Source organism: Bemisia tabaci, chromosome 3, assembly GCF_918797505.1.
Source record: "Bemisia tabaci chromosome 3, PGI_BMITA_v3".
NCBI classification, from domain to species: domain Eukaryota; kingdom Metazoa; phylum Arthropoda; class Insecta; order Hemiptera; family Aleyrodidae; genus Bemisia; species Bemisia tabaci.
The window spans coordinates 682,733-707,687 of NC_092795.1; the positions used below are offsets into that span (position 1 = coordinate 682,733).

At 40.1% G+C, this 24,955-nt stretch overlaps 1 protein-coding gene across 2 annotated transcripts in view; it reads left to right on the forward strand.

Moving 5' to 3' along the window:
• The first annotated feature begins 217 nt into the window (after window positions 1-217).
• Window positions 218-24,955, forward strand: part of LOC109038551 (mitogen-activated protein kinase kinase kinase 11) — a 59,587-nt gene continuing 34,849 nt past the window's right edge. For both annotated transcript variants that reach the window (XM_072297633.1, XM_072297634.1), the window contains exons 1-3: window positions 218-1,424; window positions 22,868-23,048; window positions 24,157-24,305. In XM_072297633.1, coding sequence (XP_072153734.1) covers window positions 617-1,424; window positions 22,868-23,048; window positions 24,157-24,305 — 1,138 coding nt within the window. In that variant the 5' untranslated portion in view covers window positions 218-616. The remainder of the gene's footprint in view (window positions 1,425-22,867; window positions 23,049-24,156; window positions 24,306-24,955) is intronic.

Sequence of the window (24,955 nt, forward strand, 5' to 3'; positions counted from 1 at the left end):
TAGTACCAAAATAGTTTTTCTCCATAAATACCTTAAAATTAAGGAGGAAGGAAGTATTTGATAACTTCCTCTTCCATTGCGCGCCCCACTGTCGCGGGGTATTTTTGAAATTACCGCGCTGGAAATTTTCAGAAAACCGTAAGAAGAGGACAAAAAACTCCCAACCACTACAAGAAAATTCCCTCCAGAGTCTCTCCACGAAACTTTGGCGCTTACTGTTGTGGTTGCATTGCCGAACTCATTCAAGATGGCGACTTGAGACTATTTTGCAACTTGGGTATCCTAAAATGTTTTTGATTTGATTCTAAACTTTTGCCTTCCATTTTAATTAAATTTCAATTTTATTGTCATCATAAATTTAGTGAAATTTTTTCCATCGGGCGGTGATGGCATTTTTCAATCTGTGATTATAAACAGTTTGAGCCGAGCCGTGTCTCAGTGTGTTTGCCATGAATTTGGCAGATAGTGTTAATAGTGCAAGTTTATCTTTGTTTAGTGGAGTAGGAAAAAGTAAATACTTCCAGCGCTGCTCAGCTCACTGCCAGCTGTTCAACAGGAGAATTGAATGGTTTAATATCTTACGCGGAGGACTAAACATCCATCCAAGAGTCAACGAATGCCGCCTCTTTTGATGTCGATGGAACAGGTAAAGTCCACTTATGGGAGCAGTAATGGTCACAGCAGAGATCCATATTCGGACACACCTTCCACCTCCACGACTGACAATAGTCTAATTTACCATGGCACTCTGGACCGACCGTCCAGACAGGGACCTCCGCTGTCCCTATGGACAGCCCTCTACGACTACCAGGCTCAAGGTGAAGACGAGCTCAGCTTGCACCGTGGTGAAATAGTTCAAGTTCTCTCTACAGATTACAAGATCTCCGGAGATGAAGGTTGGTGGACAGGAAAGATTGGTGATAAGGTGGGTATTTTCCCAGCCAATTTTGTCACAGACACCGACATAATTCATAACCACAATGTTTCGAACTTGATCGGAGGTGTTCAAGTAACGGAAATCGATTTCAATGATCTCCAGCTCGAAGAAATCATTGGTGTTGGTGGTTTTGGTAAAGTTTATCGTGGGTTCTATCGGAAACAAGAGGTTGCAGTGAAAGCTGCCAGACATGATAATGATGGTGACATTGAAACTACGTTGGAGAATGTGCGGCAAGAAGCAAAGTTATTTTGGCTGTTAGAGCATGAAAATATCGTATCTCTAATTGGGGTTTGTTTAAAGCCTCCAAATTTGTGTCTTGTGATGGAATATGCTCGCGGTGGATCGTTAAATCGAGTGCTTGCTGGCAGGAAGATCAGGCCAGATGTTTTGGTGGACTGGGCAATTCAAATAGCAAGAGGAATGAATTATCTTCACTCTGGAGCTCCCATTTCTTTAATTCACAGAGATCTCAAATCTTCTAATGGTGAGTGAATCCTTTCTCTCCTTCTTCTCTTCTGGAAGTGGCCTGAGCCCACTTTCTTATTGTGCACTTTCAACTAAAGTAAAACCTTGGTCATCAGGCCTAGTTTTAGCAACTATACTTATACATACAATACCAGTGCAGTATAATAGTGCCAAAAGTCCAAGTTTCTTGCAACGCAGTGATTTTGCGAGGAAAAGACATGCTAAATCCAAGAAACAAAGACCCCTAAGTGCATACCTCAAGCACTCAAGCCAAGTTTAAGTTGGCCGTACATAATATGTAGAGCGGACTCATTGTATGTTGAGACAATTGTCAATTCCTGATTACTTCCGAATCAGCATCACTCAGCAGGCTAATACATGCAGTTAGAGGGCACGACTGATGAGTGGTAACCGAAACAATACTTGACTTTTGTCTCAACATACGAAGAGTACGCCCTACAATGATTACTGAGCTGTGTTGCTAGGTTTTGGCATCGAAGCTTCTAATTATCCATCATGGGTCAGGCCAGATGTTCCCAGGTTTTACTGTATAAGTATGTAAACCCTAAGGATCCTAAGGAAATGGCCACCATTCTCGTCGCCGATTAGGCAGGTCAAATTTGTTGAGCAGAGATCATTCTGGGCTCATCAATGTGATATTTGGGTCCACATGTATAATGTGAGAGTTGTATATGATGTATTTATACCCTCAGAGTAAATGTGGAAGGTTGTAGCAAACTGGGAAATCCACATCTTCATGATGAAGAGTATGCGTGTGGGTAATGAAGGGTATTGCAAAGTTGGGTCATTTAGAGGAAGATTCAATAATGAGCCTTGCTTCAGCTGTATATTTTCAATAGGTGATGAAAGGTATATAAGATTATAAGAATTTAAATTGAAAAATAATCAGGTCAAAGCATTTGAGGTTGCCTTTTTTTAGAACCGAGGTAGGAACCGTTGACAAAAAAAAGGGGGGGGGAAAGTCCTCTTGAATAGTTTTTTTGGTGGGTTTTGTTTTCCCTATCAACATGTGGCAAAATTATTTGCAGGATCATTCCCCTCCCCTCGACACTACTTTTAATTAGTCCAAAAATATTTTTACTCACGTGTTCCCTTGAACTGTCATTTATTTTTGGTCTTTTCTTATTTCTGATTGACTAAGAAGCTTCCGATAACAGGTAAAGACGAAATGTGCCTCAGTTCAGGTTTGGATGTGGCAGTTTACACATGCAGTCAAATGTCGGGGAATTTTACCATAATAAGTCAGGGTAATCTGGGAACTTTCAGGAAATTTCATTCTCGAATCTCTGTGGCAAACGTGTATGTAGCCACTATTGATCGGTCATGGTGTCATGGTCAAATATCAGTAAATCCATATTTTGGTGTAGGTTCACCATTTAATAGTAAAATATATTTCTGGTCGTTTTTACGAGTGGGATACCTTTTACACGAGTAAAAGCCAAAATTGAAACATTTACTTTGATGATCATACGAATAAAGTTGCGACCTCCAAACTTCCAGTCATACTTTATAACTTTCTTGCTACTCTTGCGGTAGAGGATGTGCCGCCCACCAAAAAAAAATAAAAAAAAATAAAAAATAAGCTTTTTTCAAGATGAGATCTACTTAGTGTCAATTCTTAATTACTTCCACGATTTTCCTCTCTGTGCCAAGTAAATTCTAAAAAAGACTTAAAGGAATGATGTTGATTCGCTTATTTAAGAAAAAAAAAAACAAACAAACAAATAAGGAGGATCGGATATTTATGAACACCGAAATTGAGATACGGTTTCCCGATATCCCTGGATAAAACATCTACTTTTGAGGAGTTGGGTACATATTTATCCTTAAAGTTTCAGATATTTTATTTTGACTTGCGTAAAAACTTGTGTGAAAAATTGGAAGAAAAATATAGACAATTCTACGAGTAAATTCGTTTGTTTTTAAAGGTTTTATAGGAGATCTAAAGACTCATACGGGGTTTTTTCTTAGGACGGGAGAGTAGGTGCACGGTAGTCTAAAGTGATGAGGAAGAAGACGAATGTCTACTAAGTAGTAAGGTTCTCTTTTGATTTTGATTGGGGAGAAGAAATAAATAATGAAGAAAGTTGTCGGTCTGGGTAGACTCGGGCACTCGGGGCCCGGGCGGTGCTGGCTAATGTACGGGTGGCTCCTCACCGGGTCGTCTGGTCGTCTGCGGCTGGTCGTCCAATTTCGGACAGAGAAAGCGAGGCCGACCGCCTTCGCCCCGGGCCCTCTGATTCCTAGAATTTTCTCATTTTTTTCTTCTCCAAGTTGGCCCGAGTGCGCTCTCCGTACCCTTCGCACCCTCGCGCTCGCCTCGCCGCAAACCAAGTTCCTTGTCCCCCGAGCGCCATGACTCCACGCGCCGCTTCCATGTGCTCCCCTCCTTGAGCAGCTTTTAGTAGTCATTCACCAAGCGGTCGGCTCATTCCTGAAATTCATAGACAAATCCATAGACAAAGAAGACGTAAGGAGTATGGAGCCATCCTATTCCTTCAAGTGGGTGCTTCCTCTAGACTGAAGGGATAAATGATGGACTAATTAAAGGCTCTCTCGTGGGTTCCCTTTATTTAGTCTATTTCTTACCTCCTTTGTCCATTGCAACCACCCACTTCCACCAGGAGGATCCGGATCCCTCCGTATCCCTTTCGTCTCTTTGTCTATGGCTTGGCCTATCAATCTCAACAATCAGCCTGCAGTGCTGCAAAATCATCCCATTCACGGGTCGTGTGATAAATTAGGACATTTTTGGGAAAGTGAGGAAATTTCTGTTTAATACAACATCTAAGAAAAAATTTCGGAGGAAATTTCGACGATTTATCGATGATTTGGATTTTTCGGGAGACGTTTCGGAAATTTTCAACAGTGAAGAGAAAGAGAGAGAGATAAAAAGTCATCACGTATTTACTGTGAAAAATGTTAGGAAAGTAAGGCAATGTCCAAAACGACACCGAAAAAAAAATTCGGAATTAAAAAATAATGCGTTTCGCATAACGCGTAACGATATCTAACGCTGGGCGTGTTCCCTACCCCTTACACATCACCCCCCCCCCCCCCAGTTCATTCAGACCGTTATCCTTTCTAGAGGTATCTCTCCTCCCCCAATTTCTCTTCCTGCTTTTCCCGCTTTTTGCCAACCATTACCAGTTGCAAATAAGGAGAAGAAAATCAGTTGGATTTCGTGTAGTTTTTAATTTTTTATCACGGTAAATGATAAATGGTCCATTCGCAGTGTACCTGTGCAAAAAACTTTAAAATCACAAGTTGGAAAACGCTGCTCAACATTTTGGTCGGCACGAAAAGCTCATTAGCGCCTGCAAAACTGCATGGATACTTCGCGCATTGCGCGTACTCCACGGCGCGCGCTGTTAGTGCCTGCAAGACTGCATGGATACTTCACGCATTGCGAATACGCCGCTATGCGCGCTTCAATCGTCGCGTTTCGCCGCTTCCCGTCCTATGTAATTAAAAGTTCCAAAGTGTAATGTAAACATCGTGCAACAGCTGGACCGTTTGCCGACGTTCAATTTGTGTTTAACTCAAGTTTTTCTTATGAACAGGGATTTTGAATTGGATCGGAAAACAGAGTATCTTGGTTAGTAGTTACTTTCAATAATTTTCGGCGTATAAAGCGTGTTCATAGCGAACTCGATAAAAACAAATTTATTGGGAAAATTCTAAATACTTATCTTTCCTTCAACTTTTCTGACAATTTTGCTCGCAATTTGATCTGAGACTTTTTGATACTTTCAATGAAAAATATGCATAATTTTCTACAAAAATAACTATTTGGTCGGGGGGAAATTTGGCAACAGCGGCATGCCTGTACTTATACAGCGTTCTTCCTTAGCACGGCAGTAATGGTCTGTACTTAAGTCATTCCCTGAAAGACGAACAGAGCGGTAAGTTTCAACAAGGAATTTCAATTATCGTTAGTCGAATGATGAAAACCCAAAGAAAAAAATTTCACATGTTTCTGTCATTTGCTGTGAAATTAATGCCTTAAATTTATACTCAGCTTTGATTGTAGATGTGAAAGACCAGGGAATTTTGATCAGTGTAGTCCGGGGAATTCAGGAAATCCTCCTCTAGTCTGTCGACATTCTGGGATATTTTTTTTTTTCAAAGCCGAGCAATTCTGCGAGGAGTAACGTTGCAACAGAAATGAAGTCTGCAAACAATTTTAGGCGCCACTTGGGCGCGGCGCCTTTTGTTTTAGGCGCATTTGGCGGTGAAGCTATGAAGAACACCTTTTTAAACCCGATTAACAGGGTTGCAATTCACGCAGAGAAACATTCAAGCCGTTAATTCTGTTGTTTCATGATGTATACCGCGGCCATTGTTCGAATCCATCCTCCGTCAAACTTACTTAGAGTCGATAGTATGATTTACTTAGTGACTATACATCATTCGATTTTTGATACATTCGATGGTTCACCCCGTAATAAACGGACTGTTCCTATATCAATTGTAGTGACAACATCATTCGATTTTTGATACATTCGATGGTTCACCCAGTAATAAACGGACTGTTCCTACATCGATTGTAGTGACTACATCATTCGATTTTTGATACATTCGATGGTTCACCCAGTAATAAACGGACTGTTCCTACATCGATTGTAGTGACTACATCATTCGATTTTTGATACATTCGATGGTTCTACCCTGTAATAAACGGACTGTTTTTATATAGATTTTAGGTTTAGAGACGTTTATAATCTGTCTTGTTTTAGGGCTCAAATTGCCAGATTCAAATGCTAATTGAGAGGCCTTGGAGGACAAGGCGCATAAGTGCAGTTTTCGAAAAAATTGAGACATTAGTGATTCTAACTAAATCTAGGTTTGAAATAAATTATTTGAGAAATTCATCGGTAAAATCCAATTCTTAAGCATCAAAATGCGAGTTTGAACTTTCTTTCCGCCATAAGGCTTTACATAATTTAGAAACTTGAATCTCGTTTTTCTGGAAATAGCAAAAATTCCACTTATGCGCCATGTCCTCCAACTCCTTCAAATGAAGTGCTTTATGTGCGCAAAAAAGGAAGGAACCGTTCGGAGCTTATTCTTCGGTGTCGGAAAGAATGTTCTCCGTCGAAAACTGGAAGTGCAATATTTTACCCAATTTATTTTCGTGCTCGTGCAGCTAAGTATATGCCCTCGTGCGCGGAGATTCCTTTCTTCGAATATCCGAATTTCAATCCGTTTTCCCGATCTTTAATCCGGTGAAGTACGCTCCTGCTTCCGCCAAGTGAAGCGAGTCGCTAAACTCCAGTTGTGCTTTTAATTGTTTGCGAAAAAAATTACGAGTAGATCGGGTCGGGGCAACGTTGAAAACCCGATTTGTAATCCGGTCTCCCTTGGATTCGCTTGTCCTCGTATTATCAATCGCAAAGTTTTAACCTTTTTCCCTCCGAACTGTCTCTTTATAGGAATGCATATACGCATCATCTCAAAACCACCGGTAGCGATGCATCCCTTTCAAACATTCTAATTTAAGCAACATCCAGCTTTCTGGTCGTAACGTAGCTCTATTGATGGTGTGCTCTGCGAAACCACGTTACTGCCATGCAAAATTCGTGTAATATTGTATCTTCTTGAATGGTGTTGAACATGATTGTAAATGATTAGTAATAAAAGAGTTGTACCTAGTCATTATCCCAAGGAGAAATAGGTTCTTTTTAAAGAAAATAAACGCATAATATAAATGGGCATGTCCGTAGAAATGCTTGAAACACAAATCTGACTGGTATTCAAACGATTTCATGGATATTTTTCAGTGACTATGCAAACACGCAGAAAATTGGTTTCTCGCTTTTAGGGACCATGGTCAAGCAAATGTTTTCCGGATCAGGGAGATTTTTACTTGGTTCGTACGCCCACGTACAGTTGGAAATCAAGGGGTGAAAATTGGTGCCTGAGTCTACATAACGCCCTAAAACACGCTGAGTGATATAAATGCGAAGTGAAATTAGCACCGTAAAAGAGTAGACCCCTCTCTGTAAATAGTGTGAGTCATTCCGAAAGGAGAATAGATTCCGCTCCGCATTGAGTAATGTCACTTGGCCACGTTTTTGAGCGCAGCGGAGACTCCGAAACAGAATTTCACTCCAAGAGTTTTAACAGTCCTATCAGCTCGAATCCCTCGATTTCGTCGTTGAAATCCGTGCGATTTTCGATAGTTTTTGCCCGGCTCGGCAACCATGTAAAAAATCATCATTCTTGATCTCTAGTGCATATTCTGGTAAGGGAGTTTATCAATTACACGAGGGTCGTCCAGATAGTAAGTTTACCTATTCAATATCTACTAGACTAAGAAAGACAAAAAAAAAAGTCTATTAAAAGCGTTAAGAAGCCACTACTCTCAGCTTTCTAACGCGCTATAGATTTTTGAAATCAGTTCAATAGAACTCTAAAAAACAGGATTTTTCTGAACCCACCTGCTCTTCGCACGGGTCCAAAATTTCACGGAGCGCCCACGTGAGTTGCTGTACCTAAGTTCTGTATCTATAGCTTATCGCAAAAAAAGTGGTTTAGAGATGGTTGAAAATCATGTAAAACAAGAGGAAGAACATTAATCAGCTAGGAATTTGCAATATTGACTGTGTTTACTTTAAAATCAGTTGTATTCGAACAAAAGTCTACTGAATTGTCAGCGTTAACTCTCACTTTCATGACTGAGTTGTTCATAGGCCTTCACAATTCACATTACTCTGCCCGCTCTCGAATGAATTTCTTCAAAGATGCATAATTTTGATACGTGTGTAGCGTTTACAGTATCTTTACTGTAAATTGTCCTGAATTTGAGCAGCATTTGCCACCTTTTTTGTTGAAAAACGAATTATAGAGCGCAATTCACACGCCGAAACCAAAGTCAGCGGCACAACTCCATGAGTTAACCAATTGTAGCTTAGCCTTTTCACGCATTGCAGTCCAGACCCACTAACAATCGAATGAACCTGCGATTTTCTTATGAAGAAACGTATCTTCCCCAATTTTACATGAAATTCAACCATCTCTAAACCACTTTCTTGCAATAAGTAATGGTAGACACAGCAGCTCTTTTGCTTATATGGCGCTCCGTGAAATCTCGGACCTGCAAGGAGAGAAGGTGGGCTCAGAAAAGTCCCCTTTTGTAAAATTCTATTGAACCTTCCAAAATCTAAAGCTCGTTAGAAAGCTTCGAGTAGTGGCCTTCCAACGATTCATGCAGATTTTCTTTATCTATTTGTATCTTATAGTTTAGGAGATATTGAACAGGTAAACTTACTTTCTGGACGATTCTCGTATATGTGTGTACATATATTTTTCCGGGGGGGGGGGGGGTGTTTATGTCTGGGGGCAAGTTGGCAACACTGTTTTTTCTCCATGTATATATATATATCGCCATATGTGTGTATGTATATACATAAATAAATGGAGGAAAAAGCGTTGCCAACTTTTAAGAAACGCCACTGACTAAACCCCAACTAAAATCAGACGCGAGTAAAATATTTTACAATTTGAAAGACTCGAATGCGTCCGTCACCGTTCGCAGCGGCTTTAATTTTATTCCAAGATTGACATGACGCCAGTCGTCACTGTATCAGGTGTGCTCCCGATTTCATTCCTCAACTTTGACGAATATTGGAGCTTTATCTTATTGCGTAAGTTAATATTTTCGTATGGTGGTGTGGTTTCACGTGATCGTAGAAAAAACGGAACCGGTGTGGCGCGTTTTTTTCTCCTCTTTTTTTCTTTCTGTTTTAAGCGTGCCAGTAGGGCTCATTTTTTGAAATCACTCGGATGTACCATTGTACAGCACACCAATAAACCAATGCTATTTAATGGGCCGTCCAAATTTTTTTCCCGCCGGATCCGTTTTTTCATGTTTGAACCATCATACTGTCAAATTCTCATGGTCATTCACCGAAAAACCGAATCGACCTCTCAGGGGAAACCCTTGAGAACATTTCCCCGTCAAAAACGTATTATTTCATCTGACAGAAACTTTAAATAAGCTTTTCTGCGCACAAACGACGCATAAGAAGCTTAAATCCTGCCGCGCGCAACTTTGTAGCCCATGAGTGTCTTTGACATAATATAAGTTCTTGTTCGATCAAAAGCGGATGAACATAAGATGGCTCTTGAGAGGCAACCATTATCCCACTTCCAATTTTGAGAATAAAAGTAAAACTAAAATGAGCATCGTACAAGGTGGAAAATTGCTCTGGAGGACCCATTACGGCTACAGAAGCCAAAATGAGAACTTATTTTGAACGATTAATTGATTTACTTCATGAAAAGGCAACTCAACTGCTGTGATAGCGAAATAGCAGTAACCGCATGCTGGGATGAACCTTGAGACACATAAAAGCATGTGCTAACTATGGCTTATACAGAAATGCGCTTACATTCTCTGTCATTATGCAGCTAGCCTGGGGAGCTGGATCCAAGCTCCGCCCTCCAAATACGAGTCTATCTACGAGTCTGATAATGTGATTTCTCGATCGGCGTAGCCATAAATTGTAATTCGCGATAGCTCAGTCGTCTGGACCACCGCTCGTGTGCATGTTGGAGATCCATTATCCGCGGTACGGGTTCGAGTCCCACTGGGGAGGTTTTTTTAGTGATTGTATTGAATGTTTAAGACCAATCATCTAAAAAATAATTGAAAGTAATTAAAACTAGATAAAAAATGTACGAACATTTTCTTGTGAGTTAATATGTTAAACAAAAATACTGGAATATACTTCCTTCATACAATCAGCCACACGTTCACCCAAATCAATGATGTGATTTTCTTTTTTCAATGAAGTTAATTTACATTCAACATCCATGATTAGGTAATATGTTTTCCTAAAAGCAAAAAGTACCTATTGATACAAATAGCAAAGACATGAAAATAGTATGTCTCAAACATTTCAGTTGTTCGGTACGCTTTTTCAACATATTCATGTTGGAATGTCTTCTTGTTTCTTTTTTACTCTTCGATCACGAAATTTCCTCCTAATTTCCAATGCTTTATTATGCCAACGGATCGGACCAATTAAGCATATTTTTTTCCCCTGCAGATACTACGGCGTGAGAAGATCTTGAAATATCACGGGAAACTGGAAAAAGTCAGGAAGTTTACTCCAGGGGTGCAGAAATTTCCTCGTCTTACGCAGTTTTGAGCAACCAGGGATCCAGCATACGCACTAATATGACATCGCGCGTTCGCAGTAGTTTCCTAAAAATCAAATATGGCCGCATTCATTTTCTAAAAACTCAACGCTTTCAGTGCATCGTTTGTTCGGTTTTAGCGCAATTCAGTGCATTCGCGGTAATTTTTTTTACACATTCAGCATTTACATAGTAATTCTCTCAAAAATTCAACGATTTCGCATAGTTTTATAAAACAATCAGTGCGTTCGCACTAATTTTTACCAAGTATCAGCATTCTTGACTCAAGTTTTCGTAAAAATCAAACCGTTGAGCGGTCACTCTTCAGGATGAAACCTATTTTTTTATTCGTGTTTAGGTTACAACTGAATTAAGGTTCGGTTCATGTAATCGAACTCCCTTTATCAGTTGTTTTACCCTCATAAGTTGGATTACACGAACTGAAAGTTGAGTTTAACGAACTGAAAATTGAGTTTAACGAACTGAAAGTTGAGTTTAACGAACTGAGAGTTGAGTTCAGCGAACTGTATAGTTGGGATGATAAAGAACATCATGTTCTCCTTCATTTCTTGGATATTTGTATCACGTGTTTCGCCCTATCCAGCTTTTCTACTCATGAGTTAAAGTCTCTGAGTCAGTCGAAAAGATTTTACGTTCTTCTTCATTTCCTAAATTTGCAACTTTACCCATAGGTGAAAGTTGAAATAGTTGCATCACGCGTTTCGCCCCATCGAACGTTTCTAGTGTGCGTGAAAATCTCTGTCTCAGCGGAAAGGAGACCAAGCTTTTTTCCATTTTTGTGGATATGCCAGGAAGATATTCACGTCATAATTGTGATCAGATCTGTGAAAAGGGACTTTAACCTCCGGAAGAAAATGTCCGAAACTTAGAGCTTCGCGCGAAGAACGATCGCGGGAAGCGCCTGCAAAACTGTAGGGATACTTCAAGCATTGCGCCCACCGTCTCCCCTATGCGTCACCAACAGGTTAATGCAGGGTCCAGGTTCCCTTCCCTGCGGTCTTAAGGAAAAACGCCGTAAGAGCATCCCACCATTGTCAAATTTCCTCCAATAAAAATACAATTTACCGGGAAATTGTGGAACATTTTTCTTCCAAGTTCTTCAGAGAATATTGTTCGCACTTTATTCCGCAAAATATCTAAAAAATTCAAGGAAAAATATGAATAATTTGCCTTAAAAATGAATGTTTCTTCTTAACCACCCGTCACATCTTCAATTGTCAGAGAATTTCACCAAAATGTGTCAGGGAAATGTCAGGGAATTTCATTTTCTAAATTCTGTGGCAACCCTGATTAGAGAGGTCGCACATGAAATTTCTACCAAGAATGCAATTTTTTATGTTTAATTCGTCACATTTCAAATTTTGAAGGGTGCTTCTAAGAGATTATTTTACGAGGAAACCAGTGGAACCGCTTTGAAAACCTCAAAGCTTTGTATGAACGGATTTATGAGCTTTTAAAGTTTCCAAATTTTGTCCGAGCTCTCTCATTAACTCGATCCACTGCGCGTCGCGGCAGTGGACCTGCGGATGGGACAATCGGTCCACTTTCGCCGAGGGTCTATCATTCGTTTTTATATTCAATGAGCTGCATCGATAATGTTCCAAGGATTTCGTAAAAATGCCCTAAGAAGTCATCAACTATCCTGGATTTTTTTTGTATCTTTAGAATTTGCCACTCCTCGAGTGTCCTCGAATTTTCGGACTTTACCCTAAAGGAGTGTGCATAAATTACGGAACGCTCTAGGGGGTGGGGGTGCGATCCCTCCTTACGCTGCGTTACAAGAGGGGGGCGGGTACTCCGGGCAGTGCCAGCGTTATGTTGGTAACCATTTCTATCGTCAAAAAAACACGCACAATCCAAAACGTATCATCCTCATTTCTTCGACGTTATAGCCACCGTATCGTTCAAAATACCCATGTGTTACCTTCGGCCGTTGGTGATCCTCAAGGATTGGAACCATCGTATTTCCGCCAGCGGGGTGATAAAGCAATGGACAAAAAAGACAAAGGACAAATGGAGGGATCCTATCGGTGGACAAAGGAGGTAGGCAATAGACTAATAAACGCAACCCATCGAAGACCTTATAGATAGTACATGATTTTCGCTGTTAGTCAATAACAAGCACCCGTTTTTACCAATAAGATCGCGCTCCATTTGCCCGTCTTTCTCAGTCGCTTTGTCTATCAGTCTCGATAATCGGGTGGCAGTTAGTTTTGAAAAAAAAGTTCAATTACGTCTCGCATCGTGTAGCCGTAAAGCGTATTGTCCGTGTGTAACTTGAGCTGTTTCCATGGTGGATGTTGATTTCACTTTCAAGACTCATCGCTTCCTAATTGCCGCTACTGTGTGACTTGGGCAACACCGAACAACATTTCTGCCGTGCTTAAAGGAACACCACCGTATGCACCTTTAGGTGTTGCCGAATTCCCTTAGGTAAATCACTAAGTTTCGGGAAAATTTGTAAATATTTTTCCTCCGATTTTATCGATCATTTTGTTCGCAATTTTACCCGAGTTTCCTGAAAATGTAAAGGAAAAATATCCCTAGTTTTCTTCCAAAATAAACTTTTGGTCAAAGGAAATTTGGCAACTCTCGAATGTTCTTACGGCGTTTTTCCTTAGCACGGCAGATTTCCGCTGCTCTAAGGATATATCAGATACGTGGCGCCTCGTCGTGAAATAGATAGAATTTTTTTTAAAGATTAAGAACGCTTCCAACTGCCACCGGTTAACACTCCACCGTCTGCCAAAGCGAACGCGGAATCCTGGAGCTTCATTGTGTCCTCTGTTGATGTATCCATTGGAATTGTGGTTTTTTTCGGCGCGTCGATGTGACAACCACGTAATATACGTCTCGACGACGACGGTTATGCGGACGAGAGATTCCAGTTGCCGATTTTGGCGTATTCGCGCCGCGCAAAATAATGACGTGCTCCGCTCGTTTTCATTAGCTGCCACGCTTCATCCAGAAACTCGGGCGCTGTTGTCAAAGTGAAAGTGGACTTTAAGTTTCGCCAGAAGACAAAGCACCAGAAACTTGACAACTTTTATCTCTTTTTTTCTAATGACATGAAAAATAATCCCCAGAACAAAATGAAAAGTAGTGGTTGAATAAGAGGTATACCCTAATATCTCAGGTCATTCACGCTTCCAATAGAAATTGACAATATATGAGATTACGAGCTCCTCGCGATAGGGAGAAGAAAAAGAGCACGTTTAAGCTGCGCAATGCTCCTAAAACTAAGCTATTTTGGCGCCATTAGAAGCTGAACCTTTTGAAAGCCCCACAAATATCTTTCATGAAATTTTATTGAATTTTTGCAATCCTCATTTAAAGTAGTGGGATACTTAACAAGGAAGCGAGAAAACTTGGATTGCATTATGCAAAGAAGTAGCACTATTTCTAGCTCATTTGTTTCCCTGAGCAGATTGGTGCTTTTCTCGGCCATTCAGAAATTGAAAAATTGAGTCCAATTCATACTTGAATCCTCCTTTTAAGGAATTATCTTGAAGATAAATGACTTCTTCTCTGTCTTCTTCGTAGCTTGTCTTTTTAAAACCCCGCAAAAACAATTTATCTCGTCTTAAACGCAACTCCTAGCATCATTTTTACCTAGTCTCACATTGTTCTCGTTTCGAACTCAGAGACAGCCTAAGTTCATGGCTAATGCTGTTTTTGCTAGCAACTACGGTTCTTACAGCTGGAAAAATTTTGAGTAAAATTGAAGGTAATTTCAATGCCGAAATCGTGTCCGATGCCGTAAGTTAGGTCCGATTCGGCTACGAAACTGAACTAACTGTGTGATCAAGCGTGAAGTCTCACGTGAAATTGAAGGCGTTTCGAAGCCGGAATCGTGGTTTTACTAAGACCTCTTGAAACGAGAACTATTTTTTGGTGGGAATTTGTTCGTGAAACGTATAGTCGCTCTCGCGAAAAAAAGGCGATCCGGTCGAGATAAAATGTTTTACAGAGAGAAAAAAACTTCTTGCATGGGACCCGAAGTTGAGGTCATATGGATCTCTGTTTTTTGGATCACGCATTCAAAAACTTGAGGTCCAACTGTCGAAGTTCGGGTCAGACACCTGAAGTACTTCGGTATGTACCTAAGTACTTCAGATGTCTGACCCAAACTTTGACAGTTGGACCTCAAGTTTTCGGATGCGTGATCCGAAAACTTCAGAGATCCATATGACCTCAACTTCGGGTCCAATGCACAAAGTTTTTTTCTCCGTGTAAGATCTCAACTAAATAGCCATTCGTTTAAGCACATCGTGGTGGGACACTTACGACTAGTGTGAGTAAAAGGAATCGATGTGTTTGCTTTTGACGATTGCCGTTTGTGAAAAAGCGTATTTTTACTCTTAATTGGGCAAAGAATAAGAACTCCAAAATGGCAAGCTACAAGCGCGCAAATTTTTTGATTGATGATTCTTTCGGGAATATTGATGGAATCTGAGGCCCGAGGCATCGGGTGCAATAAAATCCAAAATAGGCTCATTTACTTGAACCCGATGCCACAGATATCATCCTGATCTCGAAATTAAAACGGGTCATCATCAAATAGGTTGCCATTTTCTCTATGTTGGGTTTGAGCGCGACAAGCAACTGGACTAACCTAGGTGCAAAACGTGAAGTATCATTTTAAAATAAAGGAACTTGAAGCCTTTCAACGGAGATGCGTTTCTCGGATTATCCTCAGATCTAAGGCAGCCCTCAATGAGGGACAAATCTACTCCTGATATTTAAAGCCAAGTATCAATTCCGTATTCAAGTGGAAGTCAATGACTCGACGCTTTCAGCTATCGTCGCTACTCTGACGTAAGAACGTGAGCCTGACATGAGCTTCGGAAAGCATAGAGTTATACGGAGAACAGGGCTCACGTGAAAATTGTGATACCCCCGTGCCCAGAATGCATTGCGCAATAGCTCAAGACCCTTTTCAAATTCGCACCCTTGTCCAGTGGTCAGTGGGGATTTTGCAAGTTGGCAACACTGTGTTTCCTTCATTTAAATCCATTGAAAATATCGATTTTAGGTGATGGAAGCTGTCTCGCCAAGACTCGAGTGTTTTACATACATTTAAATGGAAGGAAAGCAGTGTTGCCAACTCGCTGAATCGCCGCTGGTAGTGGTCAACTTTGCGTGGCGCTACCCGGCGATAGAGTACCTATATTGAGAGAGTATGGCCACTGAGCTGAGATGGAAAATTTCATGAAAAATTAAGCTTTTGAAATTTCACTTGAAATTTCACTTGAAATTTCATGAAATTTCAGTGAGACCGTGAAAAATTAAAATCTAAGCTTGATTTTCAGTAATTTTTTTATTCTAGTAATTTTTTCTGCCCAACTGCTTGCCACAACAAGACGAATATGCATGGGGAGTATTAGGGAGTCGTATCTCGTGCCCTCTTGCCGTCACGCAACAAAATGGCGGCTAAAATCGAAATGATTCAACCGTCGTTGTTTGTTATGTCCGCATTCGTGCCATAGATTTTTGGTAATGTAGATTTTTGCCGGGCAACTGAGACAAAATGATCATAAAATTCCTACCTTTACTTTTCGTTGTTCGTATTCTTTTGGCTCTAAACTTCATGTATTCACTGCAAAGAAAATGATTTTCAGTAAAAAAAAAAAAGAAGAAAAAAAAATAATAATAAAAAACGGTAGAAAAAACCAAAAAAATAAAAAACAGCAGAAATATGTACTCCAACGTTACATACAATGCACTGAGTACTGGGCTCTTCATCTATAATTCTTGAAATTTATCATTTAAATGCAAATAAAGTTTAGAGCAATAGAAAAGAAAGGTACTTAGGTACATACTATTTATTCTAATCTTAGAGAAGAATTTTACCTACTGAAATGAATAGCACAATCATGACTATTTTTCGAGGGACACAATTGTTTTACGATGCCATATTATTTATAGGAGAGTAACAAGACTAGCTAATCGGAAAGAAAGAAAAAACAGGCGTGAGGAACAGCAAGAAAATGTATTATTGTTAAATTTAGGAGCATGAGTGAAAAAAAGGAATTAACGGGCAAACAAATCAATTTTTCAAAAAAATTGAAATTTATGAGGCCTTTTGAAATTTCACTGAAATTTCAAGGGCGAACTCAGCCACTGAGGTTACCACCTCTGATTGGCTCAGCCATCTTCGGCTAAATGGAGCCCTTAGGACCCAAAAATGGCGGACGCCAGAAATTAATGTAATGCAAAATGACTCAAAATGTAGTTTTCTTTGCTAATCGTAACGAGAAATTTACTCAAATGCACTATTGCGACATCTTTACATATTTTTAAGGCTAATCGTGTGCAATTTTTGAGAAAAATTATCTTAGATGTAGTAAGGTTGGCAGCAAGTGCGGTTGGTGATAACCGTCAAAAGTTGGCAATGACCCCCCTCCCATCCACAAAAACCAAAACAAAGCACCGCCATTTTTGGGTCCTAAGCCTCTCCATGGGGCCCAGTGGCCATACTCTCTCAATATAGGTACTCTACCCGGCGACGCGACGCGACTCGGCTGGCTCGGTCGCTGTCCCCAACGACGCACAGAAGAGCGAATGACGAGGATAAGTTGGACAAATATATCCTCACTTCGGAAGCTCGTATCTATGTGAAGATGGAACGTGGCGCTTTTAAAAGTGGTACCATTGCTTTCCCTCGGAAAATGTCCTTCAATGAGCATCCTTTTACTCTATAATGTGAGAAAATCAGGAGGATAATTTAGAGTTTTAGTAATAAACTTGATGTGGGATATCTCCAATAGGCTCCTTCCATTGTCCGACGTGACGTGACGTGGACATGACGTGAGCTCCGTCTCGGAGAATCAGAGTCGTTGGTATTAATATCAGGTGCGCGGCGGAGGCGAAGGGCCATAGGGGGCGGCGGGCGGAGGCGAAGGGCCGAAGGGGGCGGAGGCGAAAGGCCCCTATAGTTAGTTCATTGATTCCTCCCTTAGTCAATGTAGTCTAGTATGTAGTCTATGTATGTCTAGTGTATTTTTGTCTGTTGCTTGATCTATCAATGTCAGCCATCAGCCCGCTGGCATTATGTCAAATCCCTAGGTGGAAAGGGAAGTAATCTTACTTGAATTGAAATTTTGGTTCTCCTCCTGATTTTAGAAAGAATAATCAATTACTTATGTTGGACATAATTCTTTATATAAAAATCTGCATTATACAATGGTATCTGTGAAGGTCTTTAGCCGTTAAGGTAAAATTTATTTCAAAAACCGAATGTCATACCATACAGAATTTTTCAGATGTTTACACTTAAAACATACGAGAAGCATTTAGAGAGGGACACACTAGGAAATTGTGTAGATTTTCTGAATTTTTTGTCTGAATACGTTGGAAACTCGAGAGCCTTTCGTCGAAAACAGTCCAAACTTGGAAAATCGTCAAAATTTGACTATCTGCCGAGGCATCTGATAAAATGCCCGATTTCTCTATTTTCCTGCGACGTGAATACGCTGAGGAAACAAGTTGGGCCGTGTGAAGGGTGTGAAGGGTGTTCTATTAGATGGATGCACCATTCGGTTCATGTAATCCGTCGTCTACCGGACGTCTACACCGAAAGCCTGCGTTTCAGGGCCGGATTAAGGGGATGGCCACATGGGCCGCGGCCCATGGCGGCAAATCTATAGGGAGGCAAATTTTGCAATATTTTTAAATGTAGATATAAAATAAATTCGGATTTAGAGGAAAAAATTATAAACGAGAAAAGGCGACAAAATCTCTCACTTTCTGAGAGTATAGTAATTTCTACTTTTGCCGTCTTTCAGTGATAAAAGACACAGCAACTTTTAATCGGTCGAGTTAAGAGAGAAACTAAACACGCAATTTTGCCTGGAACGCGGACGCGACTTAATGAGAAAATGATGACGAGGACTTGAGATGAAAAGGAGAAGCCCTCGGCGCGGCGATCGGCATGTAACACATATTAGCGCCTACAAGACTGCACGAATACTTCACGCATTACATCAAACACAGTGCTGTCATTGCGGTCAGTGTGAAACGGATAGCGCCTACAAGAATGCATGAATACTGCACGCATTGCGCCAAACACGGTGCGGTCTGCGCGGCGAGGGGACCGAAGTTAAAATCATTAATCTACATTTTTTATGTTTGTTCTTTCATATTTTTTTCGTTCATTTCTTATGAATGGAATAAGGCCTTGTCGGACAAAGATAGGTTTACGGAACTTAACTTTTGCGCAAAGTTCCGTGAACTTTTGCTAGTAGTGTTGACAGTGCTTTCCCAAAAAAAGTGTCCAACACGAGTAAACGCGTCTTATGCACCCCTCCCCCGCTGGCACGTTCATTTGATGGTTTTTATTGATGTTTCAAAACGAATGAGAAGGGAGCGGCAAAAAACAGGCGTCCCATGGGCGGCTAGTAGGTAAATCCGGCCCTGCTGCGTTTACGTGAAAAATGTCAAGTAAACAAAATTGTCGCGGATACAATTTTGCTCGAGTATCCATAGATCCTAACATCCCAACATCCTGTGCAGTATGCAATATGCGTCCCAGCGTCCTTAACGTCGTGCAAATATTTCAAGTCACAGTGAGGTTATTCGCCTTCATGTTGCCTGTGGGAGGAAAGTTCTTGGTGATCGATACGGTGACCTGCTAAGCATTTTCCTTTCAGCGCCTTCTTTTATCAACGGGTCATCCCTCATCCCCTTTAACGCTGCACTATGGCCCCATTGCCCGATTTAAGCGGCAATAAATCGCAAAAATAAAGTTTGAAAAAGTTCGATTTGAAGACGTGAATCGATAGTACACGCACTTTAGAGAGAACTTGTGTAAAATAACACGATCGAAGCACTAATAAAGATGTGACAAGCACAGGAAGTGCGGCGCGCGGAGCACTTTTGAGCACGATCCCAGTTACCGAGCGGCAATGCTGTGTTGAAGGGTTTGTTTACGTTGTTTCGCTGTACCTGAAAGTGTTTGGGCACCTGATTCACAAAATATAGGATATTGACTTACTTTCTCTCTTTACGATAAAGAAAACAAAGGAGTAGTAAATGTAGGATATTTTGAAGATTTTACATGCCGAAATTATTCTTTTTCGTAGTAATATCTTTGCTCTAAACTAATCCTTAGACCTAGTCAGTTTTTTCAATAAAATCGCAAAAGCAGGACCCAAAAAATGTACTTTGCCCCTCTTTGCACCTCGTAATTTTACTCGAGAGTTGTTGTCATCACTCTAGCCTTTCTTCTAGTCTTAATGGTAACTCCGTAAGCCACCGTAGGCTCAAGTTATTTCTCATTAAAAATGACGTTTTCGCGTTTCTTAGCACTTACTACAATTAGCTATCATATGCCATTCATCGTGCATTTCATCATGCTTGATTGTCATATTCTATGAAATCGGATGCATTAGAGCTTAAATCTGCCCAGGCAGAATAATACGAGTTGATGGGGCTCATCGAGAGGAATTGAAACTCTGGGGGAGGGGGAAGAAAACGGACAGTAAAAATGAAAATTCACTGAGTCGGTGCGTTAAGTTCGCCTTCATTTTCGAGTGATACTGTGCTGCGCTCGGGTGACCGAATTGTTGCATCTCACTTTCGTACGCTAAGTATAGGTCGCTAAGCACAGTGGACAGGTACGAATTTAAGTATTCTGATACATGGTTCTTCCTATCAAAATTTCACGCATAGCACGATTCGCGCAACAAAAATTACTGAAATTAACTTCCTCTAAGAACAGCGGTTTTTGATTAATAAATTGAAACTTCCCGCTCATGGAAAAAATAATGATCTGCTTGAGTTAAGTGGCAGAATTGGAGAGCAACAATAAATGTTACAGTGGCAGTCTCTGCGGTGTGAAAATATGAGCTCCTCAATCCCGGATTTTCGCTCTTTGAACAACACAGGGCGGGGAATAAGGATCACTGCTCGATTTAGAAGCGCGCCAAAACCGTTGCAGTGCGCAATTTGATCCAAGTAAACTCTGGTTTTTCGTGTAAGCAGGAAATTCCAATTTTTTCCTTTTTTTAAGTATCGCCGAATGGAAACATGGTTAGGAGTTGATTTCAGTAGTATTCTCGTTGGTTCCTGCGCAAATCGTGTTCTACATGATTTATTAATATTATAAAATATTAGAAATTTTTAATAATATTAATTAGAATTCTCAACTTGGCACCTTTTCTCGTGGTCCATTCAGTATGAGATGAACAGCGTAAACGTGATGCCCATAAAATCCGAAGAAAAATCCAGTTTTCCCAAGAAAATTCGGGGAAAATTAGAAGAGACTTGGAAATCATATGAGGAATGTTGGGTAGAAAGTAACGGAAAAATCAGGGAAACAGAGAAATCAAGGACTATGCAAAACACGATGATTTTATATGTCTCCAGGCTCATGGTTCATTGGCGCGATAAAGATTTCTCCTGCTAGGGTTCTCTTAAAAGGAGGCTATTGAAAATGTATCGATCATTTCCAGTCGGCAGATCATTACTGATCATGATATGCGAAAACCATCCAACGGACATCCAAACGGTGACTTTTAATTCAAGACGCCAGCGTTTTCATTTTCTCATTGCCAATTTATGTGATTTCTTTTTCGGGTACGTTGACTCCAGACACATCCGCGCAGGAGTGACTGCTCAACGCACTATTTTTTACGAAAATTCACGACAAGATGTCGATACTGTGTAAAAATTATTGCGATCTTACTGATTTTTACTGAACTAGTACAAAAGAGTTGACTTTTGGAGTGATTTGCATGCACAAGCGTCGAATTTTTAGAAAATAAATGCGCCCGCGTTTAATTTTTAGACCGTTCCTACGAAGGCGCTAATTTTTGGTGAAAATTACTGCGAAGGCGCAATGTCATCGTGCGTAGGCCGAGTCCCAGGTTCCTCGAAACTCCGTGGATCGGATCGGAGAACTTTCTGCATCCTTGCATTTACGTCTACCAGCAGGGTGTCTACAAGGCCGGAAAGTCCGGAAATAGTACTGATTTTTTAAGGGTGGTTCGGAAGTATTGAAAAAGAGCGGAAATTCCGCAAGTAGGTCCGGATTTTTTTTTTTTAATTTTTTGTCATTTTTGTCGCAATTTCAAATTTTTGAAATTTTTTTAACTTCGTCAAATGGAGGTACTGAAAAAGTACGGAATTTTTCTGTTGAAGGAGGTACCTATACTGAATTTCTTGAGAAGGTACTGGAAAAGTACTGTACAAGTATTTATTTTTGACCAGCCTGTTTTAATAGACACCCTGACAAGCTTTGTTTTTCAGATTAGTGACATGGTATAGAAATGAGTGCATGGAAAAACGATGAAATTGATCCATCTTTAACTCTAATCTGTCAAACATAGGTCAAATTGACCTCGGCCGCTTCTTCATCAAAATACGTAAAATTCTCTCCCTCTCAGTCCCAGAGATCCCAGCTCTACGGCAAGTGAACTGCATTGAGGGTTTCTGCCCCCCTCCCCCCCCCCCCAAAAAAAAAATCTTGCTTTAAGTGAATTTTTTTTTAAAAACATCCAATAAATATTTGTAACCTATCTCAGTCAATTTTTCTCTTTTAGTGATTATTGGCAGTTCTTCAGAAAATATTGATTTGCCGTTGTGTCTTTCAAAATTTGAATTTCTTCATTCACGTTCTCATTACAGAAACCCCTTTGACGGACTAAGTTGGGTTAATGTTTTGATAGTCCATAGATTAGGGACGGAATTTTTCTTCTTTGGCTCTGGTTACGTATTATGACTTGGATTCATAAATGTTTCGTCCATTGATCAATAGTTTGAACTTGGATATTTTTCAAATAAACAGTACTTCCTAATTGTGACAGGGTATCTAACGTCAGTAAAAACAGAAAAATATTAGGAAATTCAATTTCAGCAGGAAAAATCAAGAAAATGTTAGTAAACCGGTCATGTATCAGGTAATTTCGAGTGCGTCGAGCATCTTTCAACCACACGTAGTTGAGCACATGAAAAAGTGAAACATTAATTCCATTCGTCATCTGTTGGTTGGTAAAATCAAACGAGTGTCAATTTAGGTATTACTTAGCGCAAAAAATCAAGAAATTCTCCCTAAAAAATGAGGAAAATCCGAAATGAATTTTCAATAGACGCAATATGTAACTTCTTTCCCTAAAAAGATATGTTTTTTTTTTTTTTAAACGACGCAAGTGATCCTCTGTTTCTATATTCGCATTTATTTTTGGTAAAAATGACGTAAGTATGACCTTCCTTTTATTTTTTTCCCCTCGTTTTGTTTACTGATGAGTATTTGTTTGCCTCGTTTTGTTGTAGTTCTGTTGAGCGAGCCTGTGGAAAATGACGATCTGCAGTTCAAAACGTTGAAAATCACGGATTTCGGGCTTGCTCGAGAGGTGTACAAAACGACGCGGATGTCTGCTGCAGGAACATATGCATGGATGGCACCGGAGGTCATCAAAGCGTCCACTTTCTCAAAAGCCAGTGACGTCTGGAGGTAAGGGCTTTCTCAGTCATCCTTATATCCCATGAAAAGGGTGCGGTGAAATAAGTTCTGTGTTGATGCCTAATTGTTGAGTCCACACTCACTTGGACCGAATTTAACATAGAGGAACCAAGTCACATCTTCAATCATCGCTAAATTTCATTGCATTATTTAATTTTTCTACTTGAGAACGATAGTTTAGATTCTTTCGAAAATTTCAGGAATTTCCTCCGTGATGTGAAGCAAATTCCGCTCTTCTGTTAAAAATAATGGGTGTGATAGAATTTAGCAATGATTGCTGTGATTTAGTTCCTTTCTGCTCAATGCGGTCCCTCATTCTTTAGAATGCATCTCCTAGTCCTAGCTGGAGGATTTATTCAGCCTTACCCTACTTGCACATGGTGGTCATCTTAATTACAAATTGAAAGAAGCATGATTGTCAATAAATTGGCGTTTCTCTAATTTCCGCTAAAAATAATGAGAATTGATTGTTGATTGATTTATGTGCTTTTATCCAATACACATCAAAATTGATGATTGAGATGATACTAAACGTTAATTAAATTTTCCTCAATGGTCTGACACACCAGAAATGGTCTGTTTAAGATCAAAGCTTCTTCTCAAAAAGTGTAATATACAACAACAGCTATTTGAAATGTTTAGTTCAAGGACGCAAAGCTGTTACCTTACTGCCGTGCTAAGGAAGAACGTTTTATATGCATTCGAGAGTTGCCGATTCTCCCCAGATATAACTTGTATTTTTGAGGAAAATTATGCATATTTTTCCTTGAAATTTACAGATATCTTAGATGAAATTGCAAACAAAATTTTCCGAGAAAATTGAAGAAAAATATTCACCATTTTTCCCGTACATTCAGTTTTTATTGGAGGAAGTATGGCAGTGTCTGAAAGCTCATACAGCGCTCTTCCATCGCTCGGCACCATAAGTGTACATTATCAAAATGGGCTCAAATCTCAGAGACACTGAGGATTCTCTAAATTTTTCCTGTAAAATGTGTGCAGTAATAAGATAGTAATGGTGAACCCTAATTTTTTTTTTAATATTTCATGCCTGACACAGTGAGTAGGTTTACTTATCCATCTTTACAATATTTTTCAGTTATGGAGTCCTCTTGTGGGAGCTGTTGACGGGAGAGACTCCTTACAAAGGTATAGATGCACTTGCTGTGGCATATGGTGTCGCAACTAATAAACTAAGTTTGCCCATTCCTTCAACATGTCCGGAATCATGGCGAGCTCTGATGGAAGGTATGTACAGTTTTATGCACACAGTTGATAGGGATCAATTTTTGCTTTTCATCCGCCACCAGTATAATAGAAAAATAGTGTTGCAGCCATTCAAAGGCTCACCAGTTCAACAAGGATATGGCAGAAATATGCCTCACATTTTGAGAGAATTTTAACCAATAACATCATCTTCACAGTTTTTTATGACAGAGCATACAAGAAGAAGAATGAAGGATGTCACGAACTATTCTTATTAGGCATTTTTCTTGGTTATCTTAGGTCAGATAAAGTCGAATACTGGAGGCCTTCTTTCCGAGCCTCTACACCAATTTATCAAACTAGCTAATTTCCAGGGCTGGCTCCATCTCCCTCCTTCCGGGGACATTTCGGACATGGAAGGGCCGATCGTAGATTTCTTGGTGTTAATTTAAGTAATTTTCCGTACATTTTGACTCTGATAGAATAACTTGAAAATTTTCTTGTAAAGCCTTACTTTCAAAGCAAGACCCTCCTCCCTTCCTGATTACCGTCCATGGGGGAACAGATGAGCTGCATGACCTTAAAATTTGGATCCTTACTATCAATTCCTTATTCGTCTCCGCAGTCTCCGACTTCATCCAACCTGAAACAATCGAGAAATGAAACCTTGTACAGGTGGTCTAGGACGCCCT